At 45.3% G+C, this 21,099-nt stretch overlaps 1 protein-coding gene across 1 annotated transcript in view; it reads right to left on the minus strand.

Moving 5' to 3' along the window:
- LOC125946623 (uncharacterized) overlaps window positions 1–21,099 on the minus strand; it is a 31,886-nt gene that overhangs the window by 3,203 nt on the left and 7,584 nt on the right. The window contains exons 2-4 of the mRNA XM_049670220.1: window positions 11,859–11,931; window positions 11,037–11,156; window positions 3,889–3,996 (exon numbers count right to left, since the gene is read on the minus strand). Of these exons, the coding sequence (XP_049526177.1) occupies window positions 3,889–3,996; window positions 11,037–11,156; window positions 11,859–11,931 (301 nt within the window). The remainder of the gene's footprint in view (window positions 1–3,888; window positions 3,997–11,036; window positions 11,157–11,858; window positions 11,932–21,099) is intronic.

Consider the following 21,099-nt stretch of genomic DNA (forward strand, 5'->3'; position numbering starts at 1 on the left):
GACCGAATAAATATTAAAGAGCAGCCCTATCTATCCATCCAACTTTCCAGCGTATAAGGGAAGATGCACGTGCTTAGTTTTTAAAACTAGACTAAAATAAAATTTTGAAAACAACCAGCCAAAACCTCTTCAAAACTGGCTTCATTCATTCAAACAACTTTGAGTGCCCTGCGATTTGGTGGGGTGGCCTGAACCCCGCCCTGCCGGTTTTTTCATCTGTTTTGCCCAAAACCCTTTTGTCTGGTTCAAATGTCGCTATTAGCCGAGCAGCATGTTTTCCCCAATGTCAGTAAACACCCAACCAGTTCGTTTTCTTATCCCGCACGCAAAGTTGTTCCCAAACGTGATCAGCTTGACTCCTTATATTGTGACCAGGCTCAATAGAGCATTCGACCTGGTCAATGTCAAGCTGTGTTAATCCACCAACTGCCATTCTTTGGCATACCGTCTTGTATTTTGTGGACACTAAGCGCTTATAGTATAAATAAGATATGTTCCCGTTTGCATCAGTGAAAAATCTTAAGCTTACCGTGGTACCTTTTGTGTTCACACACCTACCTTCGGCACCTCTACTATGTTCAATATTGGTCAGTGATGCCATAAATCACTCGCGTAAATTTTGCTGTGCATCATGGTATCAGACGTTTAAGGCATCTACTTATGTTCGCGATTGTGAGCGACGAGGAAATATCGTCGCATTTATCGACTGCTCTCCATAACACTCACTTCCTAAACCAAGTGAAAATACGTCATCGTTTATCCAACTCACCTATTAGTTTACACCACTGAGGCTTTTTGGGTCAGTTGGTTGGATACATCAGAGGTGGTCATAGCACTAGAAGACACGGACAAGAACGAGAGAACAGGACGAGCGCTAACTTTCAACTCATTGAAAATTAGTTGAAAGTTGAAAAACTCGTTGAAAGTTAGCGCTCGTTCTGTTCTCTCGTTCTTGTCCTAGTCTTCTAGTGCTATGACCAGCTCTGAGGCTTTTTCGCCTTGACTGTTTGAGGTATGTGACCTTGATATTCTTTTTTTAATTCGCACTCGGCTTATTTCCACGCATTAAGGGTCTTCCACATCGTTCTCCCAAGAGCCGAGGTGCTGTATGCCGGTTGTACATGAAGATTTTAGAAGCCGTTACTCTTTCCTGATATCATACAAAGCTAAATGTTGACAACTGCTAGAATAGACACAATTCATATAGAATTGCACTTGCAACACGAATAGTGACAGTATTGAGAAGGGCAAGAAATATTCATGTCATTTTAGGCCTACACCGTCTTTGTTTTCCGGATAACACTATTTTAGCCTCAACCCTGGTAACACATTATCAGTTTCCGCCTTCACATTGAGGTGCATTACAGCATGCAGTGTGACAATAAAATTATGCGTGGAACCACTTGTTGTGCTATCCTCCTTTCTGAAATATTCGCATCAGAGTCCTCTAAAAAACTGCCTGGAGACGTACTTCATTTATGGCTCCAACTCGTACTAAAGCAATTCTACACTATTTTGACTTCCGATAACCGTTGATAAATACTATTTGAATGCTCTTATATATTAAAATGCACTTTCTTTCATTTTACTGAAGCTGCACTGCATGTATTTTTGATGACACCACATGTGCACGTAATTTTTGTTTGCACAAGCTCATCAACCTAGGATATAAATGATGCGCATTGTTTTCTTTTTCGGCGACAGTGTGCCGAAAAAGAAAACAATGCGCATCATTTATATCCTAGGTTGATGAGCTTGTGCAAACAAAAGTTACGTGCACATGTCAATGATTTTTCGGCTACAGTGTGCCCCTCCTCCTGAAAGAGTAGGCAGGCGTTGTGTGTCGGTGGCAGTTGTCAGCTTGCTCCCTCCCTTTTTCCTTCGTGTCCTTGTGTTATATGTGTACAAACCAAATAATAATAATAATAATAATAATAATAATAATAATAATAATAATAATAATAATAATAATAATAATAATAATAATAATAATAATAATAATAATAATAATAATAATAATAATAATAATAATAATAATAATAATATAGTGTGCACCATAGTGTTATATGCGGTGTCCTGCAGGACCCATATAAAGTTTGCCCAGTCTAGTCCAGTCAAGCCCAACCAAGAATGCCGCCGAAGTCAGAAGACGACGATTTGACGTCTCGAGGTGAAATTGGAATTGGAATTATTCTGTCTGTTCTGATTACTAAATTGCACTGTAACAGTAGTTTCAAAAACCGTATCTAAAAGTTCAGGTGCCCAATTCTTGGCCCATCCCCCGGAGTGGGTACGAGCCATGTGCTGAGGATGTCATCATCATCATCAGGTGAAATTGGTCTCGACAACCATCTTTTTTGTACATCGTTGCCTGTCTTGTAAATATTGTAAATGTACATCTTTATATGTGACTTCCGCAAAGTAACGCCTTGGTAACGACTCGACCGCAAAACTCTGTGGTCACTTTGCCGACCAACCAAAACTTGATGTACGTTGTTGTCGATGGCGTCAGTGTTCACTCATTGACACTGGCGCGCTCATATCCGTAATGAGTGCCCAATTGCGCCGACGGCTGAACAATGGTCACACTCACTGCATCACGCACCCTCCGCGTCGCCAATGGAGGAACGCCTACCGTGCTTGGTATGAGCACTGCTCGCATTGGCATCGCGGGGCGCCTAACCACTGTTATTTGCCATTTTCGAACAATCCCCTTACAACGTTATACTAGGCTTAGACTTTTTATCGCCCCATTTAGCCCTTTGACTGCGCGTCCAGTGCCATTCAGCTTGAGATACCCCACGGCTGCTATAGTCCACCAGTCGCACAGCCACGGTTATGCTCTGCCGAAGACATCTGCCTGTCGCCTCAAGCCACTATATACGTACGTCACTCTAATGTTTCCATCTGTTCCTGACGGCGTCTATGTGCTATGTCCCACCGCTGACATACTGCTTGAAAGGAATTTGGCCTTTCCCCATACCGTGCTCACTGTTACAGGCAATTAGACTTCGCTCATTCTACTCAATTTTAACTGTCCAACTCAAATTATTCCCAGAGGCGTCAACTTGGGCGACATTTTGCCGGTCAACGATAGTGATGACTAGAGTTATTGGGACAACGCGTTACCCTTCGTGACCTTCGCTTGCAATTCGTCCCATGACGAGACCACTGGCTTTTTACTTTCTATTCGGCCGCCACCCTACATTGCTCTTTGACACGCTGCTTCCTTCCACGACGCACACTCCCACTGCATATGCTCAAGACGTCTTCGCTCGGGCTCACACGGCGCGCCAGATCGCTAGCTCCCAGTTCACGAAGTTTCAGGCCACGCAGACGATCCGGTACGGCAGCCGACATCGAGACGTTCAGTTTCTATGCCTGGCTCCGTTGTGCTCCGATGGACGCCACGTCGCCCCATCCGCTTGTCTGAATAGCTGCCGCCGCGCTACACAGGGCCCTACACAATATTGAGGCAGCTTGGCAGTGTCAACTACGAGATCGCTCCGCTGGACTCGCGTGTCCCCACTGATGTTGTGCTTGTGTCTCAGCTGAAGCCTTACTTTGCCGCGAGTTCACCCTCACTATAGCTCGCGCCCAGACGGCGCCTTCACAGGCGGGGGTTATGTTACGGCGCAACAAAGAATATCGCCAAAGTCAGAAGATGACGATTTGACGTGCCGAGGTGAGATCGGTTTCGACAGCCATCTTGTTTGTACATCGTTGCCTGTCTTGTAAATATTGTAAATATACATCTTTATATGTGACTTCCGCAATGTAACAATATCAGTTGGACACCTCCTACTTCTAGCCTATGAGCTTGCAGCTGTGATTTATGTGACTGAATTAATTATACTTCTGTATTAATCATAGTAATCGACTACTTACAGCACTCGCAGTAGACATGACTTTGGCTACCGACGCACTCCATGTAAGGAGGGAATAGTCGCTTGCAGTATCTTCTCCATATCAAAAAGCGGCTGGCGCTTCTGTCAACTGTAGAGATAAGGAATAACGGATAAACTTCAAGAGGAATCGTAAGCAAGAAAATTTGGCTTAACCGTACCATTCAGTCAGTCAGAAAAGAACAATAACAAATGCGTTAAAGGAGGTGGGCAGAACATTTTAATGGGTCATAGGCGCTGCGACGCAGACCACCCCAAATCAAGAAAAAAAATTAGGATCAATTGAACGCGCCCATATTTCATAATGCTTTGAAAAGGACAATAGCGAATTCAACAGTCACTGGTAATGACCGCATGAAGATAACGTGTGATGAGACAGTTTGAAAGAAAGATGATGACGTTGGAAGGGAAGTGCGGTTTAGACGACTAATGCACGGAGTAGGCCAATGCGGCATCAAAGGACCAATAGAAAGCCGTTATCACTACATTAAAATGAATAACTGCTAAAAAAACTCGGGACGTCTACCGAGTATTCTTTCCTCTCACACCACAGCCAACGCCTACAAGTTCCCCTTACACACTCGTAAATGTCTTGTGCTATTTTTTTTTTTTTTTTAGTTTGACATCCTCCAAATAAGTTTTAGATTCTGCAATACAGTGATGAATATGTAATGTATGGCCGTAAATTTTCTATAGCAGTCAGCACATACTAAGCATAAACCACAAGGCGGTCAACATTTGGTCGGATTGTCGACATTTGAGGACTATCGACATTTGGTCGAAGAACACTGAAACTAGAACACCTATGTGAAAAAAAAAAATGTTCGAACATTTTTCGTCGAGATACTGTTATACGCATAAATATTACGTTTCAAATATTTTTGCTGTACTAAAACAACAAATTTTTTTTCTATTTCACAATTGATTAGTTCGTTCTTGGTGAGCCCTACCAACGAGTGATTCTGGCGCAAGACTTGGCAACACTGTGCAAGGTAGTGATTATTGCGGAATGGCGTTGCTTACTACAACGCGGCGGTTTCGTCCGAGTTTTTTTTTTTTTTTATTTTGTTTCCTTGCGTGTTTGTTCAAAGTGTGACGTCCGCTTCCCTTCAAATATTGCGTGACCTAGTGCACAGCATTCATTGGCGAAAGGTGTCTGTGCAGGCTTTTTGTTATCGTGCAAGTTCACGCTGCGGCATCCGACACGCTGTCTCTTGTCGTGACGATAAATGCAGAACGATCCGCGAAGAAACATTGCGCTATGTTCGTTCACTCTCCGTAACTTAAGCTCTGAGTGTCCGATGTGCAGGAAAATGAGTAAGTCGAATGTTCTCTGAATGATAATATGGGGCAATGTTGTCTTGCCTGATATGAATACGTGGTCTCGCACCGAATTGCGAATGCTTCTGTGAAAAGGTTTCGCGTATGCTGCTATACGCTACAACTGCGTACTGGCCATACTACTTTTCATTCATTGAAACAAGTTTTGCTTGGTCAATTATATCGGTTGCATTATTCTAGACGAGAAAAAGTGCAGTTTTCTTGTAACCTCTGTGGAACTGTCATTTATTTCCATCCTATTTGCTCACCTTCCTAAGGCTCTTACTGGAGCGATTGCCGTCAATAACAGCCTAATTATGATGGCATTAAGACATACGCCCCTTCCATGGTTTAATGACACGCTAGCGCTTCAGCTGAGGCGAGTCGGAAGCTCGCCTCAGCCTCAAAAGAAAATTAACTGCTGGCGTAGTGGTCGAAATGCCGGATGCTAAAGAAATTCAAACAATCTCACGAAGCAACATAAGATCTTGACGTCACTGCCATTTCCGGTTGTGACGCCATTTTTTTATCTTTATTTTTTTGCTTGCTGTTAGTTGTCCCCCCGATACGTAGATGGTGACGGTTGCAACAAGCCGCCATTTTCTTGACATGTGGGCTTCTATGGAAGCTTCGCTACCAGTTTACATATACCAAATCAACGGCGCTGAGCGGTCCTTCGAGCCGTGAACACCTCGCGGGCAAGCGAGCGCGTTGAGACGCTTGGCGCGTTTTGATTTGGCCTCACTGAGGCGCAGTTATAACGTAGGCAAGAGGTTGTGCGGACAAGGAACGTGCGGAAAAAAATGCTTGGAGGACGCTTAAGCTTCGCCTTTAACCGTTTTAGATTCTGTGTACACAATTGTGTCCACCAAGACAGTGCATCAACAGCAAAAGCACCGATGAGAGTAATGATATTTAGAATGCGTCGCATATATCTTCAAACACGTATGATTGAGATTGTTCTGCAGTTTTGGAGAACATGTGCAAAATGTTTTAATAAAATGAGTGGGAAGGTAGATGTTTGGGTGTTTTTGCATGTTGTCAGTATATATTGTTGTATGTGGCGGGTTCACTTCTTTCGTTGTTTTTCCCAATGTCATGCACCAAGCATAATTTACCAGCGGCTGGATAAGCGCTGTTCAAGCTTTTCAACACAGGAAACAGTCAATGTTCTCATATTTGATGTTCCTGTAGTGAGTTCTCGCGTGCACTCCACATTCTGTAAACTTGACAAAACTCACTAAAGAATTGAAAATTCTTAATCTTTTCTGCAGCTGTACACTTTCTATGATTGTGAAGATGCAAGAAATGTGGTGAAAGTAAGTTTTCAATCAACAGGATAAAGTGGCGTCTGAAAGGGTTAAGAGTGGAGCGCGATAACATTGAAAGATCCCCGACTGCTTCTCATGCTTCCCAGCAACTGCAGCTTATGTAACCATTATGTTTTCCTGGAAATCCTGGCTGCGAACGCTATGCACGACGGCGAGCTTTCTGGTGTTTTTTTCCCCCCACGGCGGTCACCGCCGCTTCCGCGGATGCGTGCAGGTGAGCGCCATGTGGACGGTGTGGCAAGGAACCGAGCGGTGCACTCCTATCCTACTAAGACAGACATCAAACGGCAACTAGAAAAGGGGTTTGTGTTTTAGTTTCTGCGTAACAGAATTGTGTTTTCTCGGATATTCAAATTACAATCCGACGCTATCATGTTTGTAGGCTGTGTTTAAGTCGTACTTTAAAAATTTTCTGACGCAGTTTATTTTGAGAAATTCAATCAGTTCAATAACAACTATGCTCCACGCGGTGGGCCTGCGTGGTTCGGTATGATTTTTGAGATGCGTGGTTCGGATGACTTCAGGATGCCTGCTTCGGGATGTTCAAACAAAGCCGCTGACGCCGACACCGACACCGGAATTTCTACGACACGGGGCTCTCAACGCTATCGCGTTAAGGCCGTTTCACATGGCGCGATTTTCACACAGCGACACAGCGAATTCCGTCGCTCAGCGACCGCCGCGACGTCGCAGGCTCTCCGCGACGGGATTCCAACATGTTGGAATTTCCGTCGCTGAGTCGCAGCGATCGGCGCGATATGGGCGGAGCAACGTGACGTAACAGCAAGCACCGTCGAAATAGGCACTTTCTTGTTTTACCGCGTGTTGGAAGCTCAGCGGAGCAATGTCGCGCACCAGTTTCAATGATGTTTTAACAGAGCGTACCCACCAGCGCCTGTGGCTCAGGAGCTTCATCAACAATTCTTTTTCTCCAGCTCGCACAATTCATTTAAAAGGAGAAGCTGCATGCTATCCAGGTCGGGAGCTGACGCCGCCTTCAACATACGACACGTACCCTCACGATCGTCGCCGTCGTCAATGTCTTCGTTGGTACAAATTGTGCCAGGCATTTGTACACTTAAAAGTAGCTTCTTCTTTTGGAGAGGCAAATACTCCTGCAGGAGAAGAGTTGTGGCTTCCATCGTACGCAACAACACAACTAGAGTGTACAAAACAAAACCACCCCACCACGCCGCGCGCTTATGCGGTTTGTGCAGCATTTGCACTAGCCGCAACTGCGGACTAAGCGATCGCAGTCTCAACGCGTTTAAAGGCTGAAAAATTGAGTACTATTCTATTTTCAAAAAAATAATATGAAATTGTAATATTTGACTAGTTTCCATGTTGTTTTTATTTAACGATGCAGGCATGGATACTTTGTGAGCAGGGAGCAACCTTGGGCATCGCTGCGACGGAAATCGCGCGGTCAAGACGCATGTGAAAGCTGCCAGCGAAAATCGCTCTGCGACGTGCGCGACAGAACGATTTTTTTCGCCCCAATCGCGCCATGTGAAACGGCCTTTAGAAGATTTAACCAAAGCGACTGTAATGCTTTCGCATCCCGACATGTAAGCCGACTTCGGTGTCTCTGCAGAATTTTTTGTATCCTTCCATACTGTAAAATAATTTGCACCCAGAGAAGTGAAAAAGGGAGTGAATTCGTCCAATCTCTTAAACCCAGCCCACGCCCGGAAGATTCGGGCCCGTACGTGGCCCGAATTCTTGAAGTTCTTCCTCCACTACCACTCGCGCCACCCTGCGAATGTGCTTCCCCTTGCTGTCCAGCAAGGGGGTGCTGTCATACATCTCGCTACCTGCATTGAACGTGACGTCGTGTCGTCCATCTCTCATCGCGACGCTGATCTCATGAAATTCATGCTGTTAATAACCTGAGAAATACGTTGACCAGTCTTTCTCAGGATCGCAAAGTCGCAAAAAAGATCAGTCGTGATTTAGCGGTAAATGCGAGCAAAATTCGTTAGCGTTATTTTTCACCTCTTTGAGGTCCCTTCCCGACACTGCAAGTGTTGTTCAGGAGCTCGCTCGACATACGTCTTGCCTCTTCGGTGAGCGAAGAGCAATTGATGGTGGTCCGGAGCACGCCACCATCAGTTGCAATATCTCCCCATCTCTCTCTCTCTGTCTGTCTATATATATATATTATATATATATATATATATAGATATATATATATATTTATTTATTTATTTATTTATTTATTTATTTATTTATTTATTTATTTATTTATTTATTTATTTATATGTATATTGACTGGATGTTTTAAGCGGACCAAGCGTATTTAGAAAGATGAGAAACAGCACGACTTCGCGCTTATCTGCGGTTTAGATATATACACGCTTTTCACTAGCTATCCCATCTCTACTTCACCTCTACCACGTGACCAGCTCTCCACATTTCACACACATGCACTTTTTTACACTTGGCATTCCTAATGCTAGCGCATTAAAAGTGGGGCGTAAGTTGGCACGGGCGACCACTCGTATCGTTCTGCTAGAAACCGGTGGGGATGGCTAACATACACTATCGCTGGAGTGTCGTGGCCTGCATGCTCCTACTTCCCGTGTAGGCCGACAGATGCCACTGACCCAAAATTGTGCAAGGGCTGCCATTTTTACTGTTGGCAGTCTTACGAAGCTACAAATACCATAAGTAGGTCTGTTACGGGTCCGAATGAAGCCCGGCCTGAGCCCGAAGCTCCTAGGCCTGGACCCTCATCGAAACGTTCTTGTGGGTAAGCCCGTGCAGTGCTTCAGTCCTTACCTTGCAACAGCTAACGATATGTCGAAGCTGTACGACATGGTGCTGCATCACGATCGGCCTAGGTCAACTGGTATTAACGCTTTTTGAACAGAGTGCAAAAGCCACCGCCGTTTTACCGCACACCATATTCTATAGACGCAAGGCACTACGATTGTGTAACGCAATCTGTGATTATCTCTAAGTCCCATCCACTAATGATAAGCAGAAAATAATGGTGGATCTCGTCGAAGCTCGTGTCAAAACCCCCAAGTACAACTGTTGACGTCTCCATCATACGATAGGTGTCACTGTCATCACGATCTTTGTGTTGTCGCGTCGCACACGCTGTGGTCACTCACGCAACTGCTCGCCTTGCACATACATGTTGGTACATGCAGTAACGCTTTATGGAGCCCCAAGGGAAGATTGGTAACCAACTATCTGCGAAATGCTTGGCGTACCATTGATTCTCATAATGTCCTTGATATGCATAATTTTATTTCAAATTGTGTGGCACCACCGTGAAACATTTCTCTTGATAATGTCATAGTCTATCGTCATTGTTCTATTTTAGCTTTTTTCTTCCCTCTTAATTAAATTTCCTTTGTTTTGACCTTCAATTCCTATGCTTCTGTCTATTCATCCCCGAAGAGGAGACACCCCTTTTCTGGTGGCAGCTGAACATCTGCCTATCTTGTCTGTTTTCGTTCTTTTTTTTTTAGCGCGAAAGTGTTTTATGCCAGGGTCCATCATCAACTTCCTGTAATGAATGTGACGTCAGCGCGAACACCTGAAATATGCTCTCTCATGACAGGGATGGCGCAGCCATCTAGCAGCGGTGCAGCGAAGTACTGCATCATGACACTAACGAGCGCCGACAGTGAGCGCTTCGGTAGCCTCAGCGCAGCGCAGGCTCCAACACGGTGTAGCCTGGTGTAGGCAGTGCAGGCCTTCTGCTGAGGTGACGACGCAGTTTCCGCACATGGTTCGTTTCTTGCGTCGGATTAGGCTGGGACGCCTCTTCGCCTGCAGAGTGCAGTTTCAAAATGCATCAGCAGTGCTTACACTACGCCTACTGCTTCGCTTGCGATGGCACCAACTAAGAAAACTGCTGTGCTAAGACCCACAGAAAGGCAAAGACGTCGACGGGCGAATCTCGCTTTGGACCTGCGATAGACACGCCAGCACGAAACAGAACGCCTTCGCGCGTTCGCGGCCCACGCTGCGAACTCTGCCACTCGCATTCTTGGAGCTGAGTGCACGTTAAAGAACCCCAGGTGGTCCAAATTTCCGGAGTCCCCCACTACGGCGTGCCTCATAATCAGAACTGGTTTTGGCACGTAAAACCCCATAAATTTTTTGCATCGCAACTCGCTGCTCAAGACACGATGGAGCCGGACCAAAATGGCCGTACCTTCGCCGAAACGACTCGGCAGCAGATGACCGCGCGCCAAGCAAAGCCGCAAGAGCTTCTTGGCGCGTGGCTATACGTTAAGAAACGTACAAAAAAATACAAAAAATGTATGGTTGGTCCCTCTTTCATATGAAAGAAGGGTCATCCATACCTTTTTTTAGTCTTTGTCGAGTAAATTGTTTCATAACATATCATTGTTGTTGTTGTTGTTATTATTATTATTATTGCTATCAATCAAAAAGGCTTCCAATGCTATGAAAGCATGGCGCATGCAACGATATTTATAAAAAGGAAGAAAATACACACTGCATTTTTCTTCTAGTAAGTTGCCATTAATATAACAACAGACCTTCGTCAGGTGCTTGGCGCAATTCTTATGCAAAGGCGGGTGTTTATAGTGACATTGTTTTACTTCGTTTGGTCCGACTGAAAGACACAAACAAAAATGAGACAATCTGTAAAACTATGAGGTAATGATAATAAAACTCCGTATTTTACCCAGAAAATAACAAAGCGTAACCACGTATGAGAACGGTAACGCAAACATAACGGCCTTCATAGCGTTAACCAGCATGGAAGGCTGTGGCGATAATGTTATACGCACACACACGCTCTTAATAGAAAAGCGGGCATTTATTTGTACCGAATGCGCTTTTACAGACCTGTCCGCTTTCAGTATTTCTTGAACAATCGTGTTGGGGAGGAGGTTCACGAGTACAAGACTGATACCCAAAATTTGTGCGTTAAACACACTTATAAGAAAGCAGCTTTTAATAGTGTCTAGCCAAATAACTGTTTTAGTCCCCACAGCTAACAAATAAAGGAATATAAAACTGGAGACCGTTGTAGCACGTTTGGTCGCTCGCATAATTTACTAAGAATTAACGCAAAGCATTTCTTTTGCGCAGAACTTGATGCTGTATGTTACATCTCGGAGCATACATTGCAAGATGTCCGAGTTGCCGAAATTCTGTTTCAAGAAGGAGTGAAACGGCTATTTTATTCTAATGAGCATTACACGATTCTTGTGAAATATGTAACAGGGGAGACTAAAAGTATCGCGTGTGAAAGCGCAATCCTATAATCCCTTAATCCTATGGCAGTTTAGTAGATAGTATGTGTACATACGCATGGATTTATGGCAGGTAACAAAGGCATATGAAAGCATAAATCCCAAAAACAGTTGCTTCCATGTGACTGCCTGAAAAAAAAGCAAGGAAAAAGCCGAAGACTCATGCGACCATGCCGAATAAAAACTCACTTTCCATCGAAGAGTTGCATAAAACTTGAGTTGCCTTAATTAGTACATTGCCTGTGTATGAACCATCCCTTCGAAATGTTGGCCCGCATATGACGCTTTCTACAGTTTCATCAGCGAATTTTGGCAAAGCCGTACTTGAACCACACACTATTAATTACGCATACACGCCAGTACTATGGTCACACTTCCAACTTCGCCAGCATGTCAATTACAACCTGCCCCTTGTTTTGCACTTGATGTAAACCTAATTTGGCATAGAGTAGAGACAATGGAAAATGTAGCGCATAACTGCCATATAAGGCATTCGAGCATATATAATATCATTTTTTGACAAAGCCCCTATTTACTGATTCCTGAACGTTGGCCAACGTATCACCCATTAGATCTCTCTTGTTGCCTCGAAATGTCAACTTTCAGGCACGTGTAACTGTTTCAGGACATTGCTAAAACTTCCTAAGCTTATAATGTTGTAGAAGGCTTCAATAAATATTTTTCCACAGATGCTGTAATTAACATTGACAAAACTTGTTGCTGAGCTAGTTGGCTCATGATATCAAGTGAAATTAAAAGAACGCAATAAGCTCTGTGAGGTTTTTTGACCAAGCAAGTGGTGGCGGATGCGATAGTGACATATCTGTCAATTTGAGGAAGGGAGACCTGAGGTTGCTGAGAACGCTAAATTGACATGGACTTTGCCTTCTGATAAAGGACCATGCGGAGTTTTTCTTTTTCCAGTTTCTTTTGTTTCGGCCCCAGTCATATGACCATTGTTTCGCGCATGTGCAGACCTTCAGTTCTCCTTTCCCCATTTGCACCTTTTCGTGAGAGGTGTCAGTTAGTGAGTGCTTGTGCTGTTCAGTCTTGTCCCGTGTCATTATTTTGAGCTTTTTAAAGTTTACTTCACGGAGAGCCTAAGCTACGTCGGACGTACGCGCGAACAATTCAGGTTGTCCTTTTAACGATACGGCACGTATACATAGGAGAATGCTATTCCGCAAGCTCATACTGCGAAACTTCGCGCTACCTTCAGATTACTGCAGTTACGTACAAAGTTGATGATCATACACGCAAACGTTCCAGTCATCGAATGTGCTAAATGCAATCCTGTGCAAACAAGCGCGGATAGTTTACAAGTCGTAACTCACTTCGACGGCATGCAATCAGCTGCCAACACGGCTGATGGCTTTTTTTATTCTAACAAAAGAGGCGTTTAGAAGAGGCTTTAGTTGTTAAATGTGTTATAGCAGAAGAGGTTAGAGAAGAATGTACATAAGGTGCACCAACAACGAACTTTGAAATACCGAAATCAACAAAAACAGTGCAGCGAAGGCCCGAACAGTTTTGACGTGTTGGTTAACATAACATCTGGAAAAATACTCAGACAAGAACTATATTCCAACTGTATTTCAAGATCATTACAAAAATATATTCACTGCAGCTAGGCTTCCGAGTGGTTGCGAAAAAAAAAGCTGATCAATTTGTTTCTCTTTGCCACACTTAGAAGATGATCAACTCAGCGTTCATGGGCCTGTACCCCTGGAAGAAATGAAGTAATGAGCATGGTGACGTGACAGTGTGGCGACGACGTCATGATGACAACGGTACATCGACGACGACATGATGAGAGTTGCAACGATGATAATGGAACGACCGCGACGGCATCCCTACAGTGGTATAGCAACGACTGCATGACGCCGACGGGGTGACGACCGTGGCAAGACGACCGCATGAGGACAATGGGATGACGACGAGAGTTGAATGGCAATGGCGTGGACGATGACTGTATCACGAAGCCTATATGACGACGATGACGCGATGGCGACGCCATGACGCGAGACGGATGGCGAAGCTGGAGGGACGGCGATGACATCCCAACAGCATGACGAAGACGGTCTGATAAGGGATGCTTGATAGCGACTGTCTGGCGATGGCGGCACGACAACGGCGGCCCAATTAGGATTGAATGACGAAAGTATAATCACAATACAATGACGAAGAAAGATTGATGTCGATGAAAAGGCGAGGGCGGTATGAGCTGTGCCAGGAATGCACTGGGGATGTGCCGCTCTTCAGTGTGCCTCTGGCCAACTTGGGTCCCTGAGTAAGTGTCACTAGGTGTGCGGCAAGCGAGGGAACAAATCTCTGAGATCGCAGGCACCGGCGCGCCATGTGTTTCGTGGGCTACCCGCAGGCTTCGCGGCAGCGGCGATATATGGCTCCAAATGTTAAAGAGGACTTAAAGAGGAGTTAAATAGGAGTTAAAGAGGAGTTAAAGCGCGAAAGAGGAGTCCCGCGGCAGTACACGCCTCATACATAATTAGTTTCGATGGCGGCGATACGTTGTGCCGCTATATTGATTGAATGCTAAACGCATTACCATCATCGACAGACATCGTGAGATAGGTTTTGTCAATTTCTTGGTCCTTAACATCGAATTATTTATTTAAAACTAATTCTCTAGCCTTCGAATTATGGGGTTTTACGTTGCAAATTCACAATATGATTATGAGTCCTGCCGTATGGGAGACTACGGATTCATTTTGACAACCTGGGGTTTTGTAACGTGCACCTAAATCTAAGTACAGGGACGTTTTTTGCATTTCACCCCCATCGAAATGTCACCGCCGTGGCCGGGATTTGATGCCGCGACCTCTTGTTTAGCACCGTATAGCCACTAGCCTACCACGGCGGGTAATTGTCTAACTTTGTAGTCGTTACTTTTGTTGCCAAAATGTCAATTAGATAGTCGTAGAGAATCGTAAGGCCCGCAAAATGAGATGATTTCAGCAAGGTACGCATCGCATACTTATTTTTTATGTAAAATATAGAAATCGCCTCAAATGTGAAAAAGTTGATAGTCGTTTTCATCATCATCATCAGCAGCAGCAGCAGCCTATATTTTATGTCCACTACAGGGCGAAGGCCTCTCCCTGCGATCTCCAATTACCCCTGTCTTGCGCTAGCGTATTCCAACTTGCACCTGCAAATTTCCTAACTTCATCATCCCATCTGGTTTTCTGCCGACCTCGACTGCGCTTCCCTTCTCTTGGTATCCATTCTGTAACCCTAATGGTCCACCGGTTATGCATCCTACGCATTACATGGCCTGCCCAGCTTCATTTATTCCGATTAATGTCAACTAGAGTATCGTCTATCCCCGTTTGTTCTCTGATCCACACCGCTCTCTTGCTGTCTCTTAACGTTACGCCTAACATTTTTCGTTCCATCGCTCTTTGTGCGGTCCTTAACTTGTTCTCGAGGTTATTTGTTAACCTCCAAGTTTCTGCCTCATATGTTAGCACCGGTAGAATGCAATGATTGTACGTTTTTCTTTTCAACGACAGTGGTAAGCTCCCAGTCAGGATTTCGCAATGCCTGCCGTATGCACTCCAACCCAATTTTATTCTTGGGTAAATTTCTTTCTCGTGATCAGGGTCCCCTGTGAGTAAGTGACCTAGATAAACGTACTCCTTTACAGACTCTAGAGGCTCACTGGCGATCCTGAATTCTTGTTCCCTTGCCAGGTTACTGAACATTATCTTTGTCTTCTACATATTCATCTTCAACCCAATTCTTACGCTTTCTCGATTAATGTCCACAATCATTTGCTGTAATTCATCCCCATTGTTGCTGAACAGGAAAAAGACATCTGCAAACCGAAGGTTACTGAGATATTCGCATTGATTCTCTCTCTTAAGCCGTCCCAGTCTAAGAGCTTCATTACTTCCTCTAAGCATGCAGTGAATAGCATGGGAGAGATTGTGTCTCCTTGCCTGACCCCTTTCTTGATAGGTAACTTTCTACTTTTCTTGTGGAGAACCAAGGTACCTGTGGAATCCTTGTAGATGTTTGCTAAGATATTCACGTATGCCTCCTGTACTCCTTGATTACGCAATGCCTCTATGACTGCTGGTATCTCTACTGAATAAAATGCCTTTTCATAATCTATGAAAGCCATATAGAGAGGTTGATTGTACTCCGCAGATTTCTCGATTACCTGATTGTTCACATGGATATGATCCATCGTAGAATATCCCTTCCTGAAGCGAACCTGTTCTCTTGGTTGACTGAAGTCAAGTGTTGCCCTGATTCTATTGTAAATTATCTTGGTGAATATTTTATACAATACTGAAAGCAAGCTAATGGGTCCATAATTCTTCAATTCTTTAACGTCTTCCTTCTTATGGATTAGTATTATGTTGGCGTTCTTCCAGCTCTCTGGTACACTTGAAGTTGTGAGGCATTGCGTATAAAGGGCCGCAAGCTTTTCAAGCATGATATCTCCTCCATCTTTGATTAAATCTACCGTTATTCCATCTTCTCCAGCAGCTTTTCCCCTGGTCATGTGTTTCAAGGCCCTTCTAACTTCATCGCTAGTTATAGACGGAGCCTCTGTAGCCGGTTCATAACTATTTCGAATGAAAGTAGCTTGGCTGTTTTGGGCACTGTACAGGTCAGTATAGAATTCTTCCGCTGCTTCTACTATGTCATCGAAATTGCTGACGATATTACCATGCTTATCCTTCAGTGCATACATCTCGCCTTGTCCTATGCCAAGCTTTCTTCTTACTGATTTAATGCTTCGTCCATACTTTACAGCTTCCTCAATCTTTCCCACGTTATAGCTTCGAATGTCCCTGACTTTCTTCTTGTTGATCAATTTTGACAGTTAAGCGAATTCTGTCTGATCTCTTGAGTTGGACATTTTCATGTTTTGTCGTTTCTTTATTAGGCCCATTGTTTCTTGGGAGAGCTTACCTACTGGTTGCCTTGGCGCCTTACCTCCCACTTCAAATGCGCTTCTGAGATCAGATCTGAGATAGTCGTTTTAGCATATGCCAAAGATAATGAAGGCGAAAGCCTGCGCGCTCACGAGACATTAATTAAATTACTAGACATTCTAATTCGAATGCGTTGTTAGTTCCTATTTCTTGTATTCTCCAACCAATGGTCGTGGGTTCGAGTGCCTTAATTAACTCTATCTTAATTAAGGCAGATTTAATTAAAGCACTCGAGCCCACGAACTTTGTTGGTGGCACCATGGTGGCTCTAATGCATGGTGGCACCATGCGGCATGGTTTCTCCATGAATCATGCCAATGTGTTGTTACTTCCTCTTACTTGTGTTCTCCCACCAAAGGTCGGGGGTTCGAGTTAACTCAGTCTTAATTAACTGTGCCTTAATTAACTTTGCCCTAAGTAACACCAAAGGTGGTGGGTTCGAGTCCCACCAATGGTCGTGGGTCCGACATCTACCGGAGGTCGTGGTTTCGAGTGTCTGACTTTACTCTGTCTTAATTAAGGTAGAGTTAATTGAGGCACTCGAACCCACAATCGTTGTTGGTGGCACCATGGGGGCACTAACAGATGGTGTGACAATGAATTTTGGTTCCACAACGCAGGACAACACATTTTTCGACCCATGAGCCATCTAAGGCTTTCGCCTTAAAATAGCATGTGACTGGACACCCGTTCGCACTAGCGCACATGGTGTAGCAGGGCTATCAGCAGTCTCTGTAGAAAAGCAAGCTGTCCATCTATCACTCGACCGAGCGGCGGTGATGAAAGCACGCTTGTTCTTTCTCCGACGCGCAAACCCCTCCTGGCGGTTATTGTGTATCAAGATTGAGGAAGCGCGCTGCCCTAAACAGCGAGCTCGACATGAACAGTTTGAGTTCCCACTGAGACAGTCTGGTGACATTCTATTGTGTTTGCGCAGTACATCATGGGCGAAACAATCAATAGCACAGAAATACCACAAGACGAGTGGGAAGACTCGTTTCTTTTTTTTTTTTTTTCGTTAAGCAAAAACGGAGCCTCTGGTGAACGGGTATGCGTGCCGATTTGTCGGTGTCGTTGTTTGTGTTTCCCTCACCCAGCTGAGAACACGTCCGCTTAAAGAGAACAGCACGAATAGTGTTGTGTGGATGCTGTGAATTTTCAAGATATTCAGTATTCGTGTTGTGTTTTAGCTGCTACGAGAGCATTTCGATCTTGTTTTCCTAATGCCTTGTAGATATCTACTATATACTGAAGATAAATTTATTCCTCCAGCGGCAGCACGTTTTCAGAATGCAGCAGTCTCTGGAAGAGCACTTGGAAATTCCTGAAACCATCCTGCATGGTAGGGATAGTTACTGGTCATCCTGGGCAAAACTTCGAACGTCGAACCCCAACATTGTATTGATTCAAACAATAAATTTTCTCGGTACCATTGCCGGCGGCATTTCCGGCACTGTAGAAGCTTCGGAATGAAAGGCCAGACAGGTTAGCGAAAGTGGCCTAACTTAACGTACGACAGGAGGTAGTTGCCCTTGAAAACAATCTTCATGCAACGAGAGTTGCCGAGGCGGTAGACGTCAACAATGATGTCACGATCACTCTCTGCTTTAACCAGAATCAGCAACTGTTTGCTGAGGATGGCCAAGTCTACATCACATATTACACCGGTGATGACATCAGAGCCCAGCGGGATGTGAGAGTGCACCTGTATGCCGTCAAGATGTGTTTCTTTGCGTAGGCGCTAAGAGCACCCGCATGCAGAGCATCAACCGCCAGTACATTTTTGTCCGTTATTTCATTTGGCACCATGGTCTCCAGCAGCATCGAGATATATTGCCTGTTAAGCCGCTTTGTGTTACCGTTGGCTATCACAGGCATAAACAGAATAAAAATGCATTAAGATCGGACACGTGAGCAGCGTCTGTGAGAGCGAAACAGTGTGCCACCACTGCGCTGAAGCATACGCCGCGGATAAATGTGCCGCCACTGTCATGAAATGTCCAAACTGCCACAGACCTCGTGAGGCCTCATCGAAAGACTGCCCCAAAATGAAAAAGGAAATGGCTATCTTAAAAGAGCGGGGAGGAGATCATTCCTCTCATCGAGAAGCCACCGCTAAAATCAGGACGCGACGCTCCCGTCACCGACGTTCTTCAACAAAAGCTTCTGTGTATGTGACGTACGTTTGCCTCCGCGTGAAAAAGAACAAAATGGCCTTTACACTTATTAGTTGTTACATAACCCCTTCAAGGAGGTTTGACTCTGAAAGTCTGAAATACATATTGTAACAACGTGGGATCGACGAGGACGCGGAGCAGCACCACCAAAGACACTTTATCAGTCGCAAAGAAAAACCAACAACGTCTTCTTCGTCTCCACGCTTAACCTAAAAGCCCGCGCTGCTTCAACCTTGTCCCCACTGGCACATACCCGCGGCAGTATAGTTGTTCCATTGGCTCCCCCCATAGAAAAGAAATCATCGTCCCGATGACAGAGGCTTGGCAAACTGCGATAAACAAAAAGAACTGTGCAGTCTTGTCAGTCTTCATAGTACGGCTCCATACGAAGCACGTGAACGACTTCGGGTAAATGCCGTCGGCGCTTTGAACAGTGAGAGCCATCCGGAACGACTTCGTAGGTGACGTCACTGATGCGTCGAAGAACTATGTAGGGCCCGAAGTATCTGCGCAGGAGCTTTTCAGAGAGCCCACGCCGACGAATAGGTGTCCAGACCCACACTTTGTCGCCGATGTTGTATGTTACGGGTCTGTGCCGAAGATTGTAGCGTCTGGCGTCACATTCCTGTTGTTCGTGGATTCGCCAACGCGCAAGCTGCCTAGCTGCTTCTGCTCGCTGTGTGATCTCTTCAGCACCCGTCTCGTTGTCATCAAATTCATGAGGGAGCATTGCGTCTAATGTTGTCGTAACCTCACGGCCGTACACGAGGCTGAAGGGTGTCTGGTGAGTGGTCTCTTGATGAGCCGTATTGTACGCGAAGGTGACATAGGGTAAAACCTCGTCCCAGTTCTTGTGCTCTACATCGACGTACATGCTTATCATGTCAGCCAGTGTCCTGTTGAGTCGTTCTGTCAGCCCGTTTGTTTGAGGGTGATAGGCCGTGGTCTTCCGGTGGGCGGTACCACTTAAACGTAGAACGATGTCCAAAAACTTGGCCATGAACGCAGTACCTCTGTCCGTGATGACTACTGCCGGAGCGCCATGTCTTAAAACGATGGATTGAAGAAAAAATTGCGCCGCTTCATCTGCTGTTCCCCGTCGCAGAGCACTTGTCTCGGCATATCTAGTGAGATAATCCGTGGCGACGATTATCCACCTGTTGCCGGTAGTAGACGTTGGGAAGGGGCCCAGAAAATCCATGCCTACTTGTGCAAATGGTGTGGCAGGTACTTGAACAGGGTGCAGAAGGCCGGCTGGCATGACGGAAGGCGGTTTGTGGCGCTGGCAATCCAGACATGTCTGAACATAATGCTTAACGACTGCAGCAAGTCTCGGCCAGTAGTAATTCTGCCGAATCCGTGCCAATGTGCGAGTGTAGCCCAAGTGCCCAGCGGTCGCCTTGTTGTGGCAGGCGTGTAAGATTTCACGTCGAAGCGATGAGGGAACAACGAGTAAGTAGTTGCTGCCGCTAGGAGAGAAGTTCTTCTTGTAGAGTACGCTGCGGCGCAAGCAGTATGACGCCAGCCCTCTTGTAAATAGCCTCGGCACGCTGTTGGTTCATCCTTCCAGGTAATCAATCAGCGGCAGCAATTCAATGTCATCCCGTTGCTGGCGTGAAAGATCGGAAGTGTCCACGAGTCCCAGAAAGATTGTGTCGTCATCGTCTTGTGCTGCCGTCTCAACAGGAGACCAAGAAAGGCAGTCGGCGTCTGCGTGCCGTTTTCCTGACTTGTATGCGACAGTAAAGTCGAACTCTTGGAGTCGAAGACTCCAACGTGCGAGCCAGCCGGACGGATCTTTCAAATTAATGAGCCAGCAGAGCGAATGGTGATCGCTAATAACGGTGAAAGACCGACCGTACAAATACGGACGAAATTTCAGAACTGCCCATACCATTGCGAGGCATTCTTTTTCAGTGGTGGAGTAGTTAGCCTCCGCTCGGGACAGTGTCCTGCTAGCGTAAGCAATCACCTTTTCGCTGTCGTCCTGCCATTGTACGAGCACCGCCCCTAGACCGACATTACTAGCGTCTGTGTGCAATATCGTCGGGGCTTCTTCATCGAAGTGTGCAAGCACGGGAGGCGCTTGCATACGTTGCCGGAGCTCGTGAAATGCCCGCTGCTGGTCTTCGCCCCAAGTGAAAGGTATA

Source organism: Dermacentor silvarum, chromosome 7 (genome assembly GCF_013339745.2).
Source record: "Dermacentor silvarum isolate Dsil-2018 chromosome 7, BIME_Dsil_1.4, whole genome shotgun sequence".
NCBI lineage: Eukaryota > Metazoa > Arthropoda > Arachnida > Ixodida > Ixodidae > Dermacentor > Dermacentor silvarum.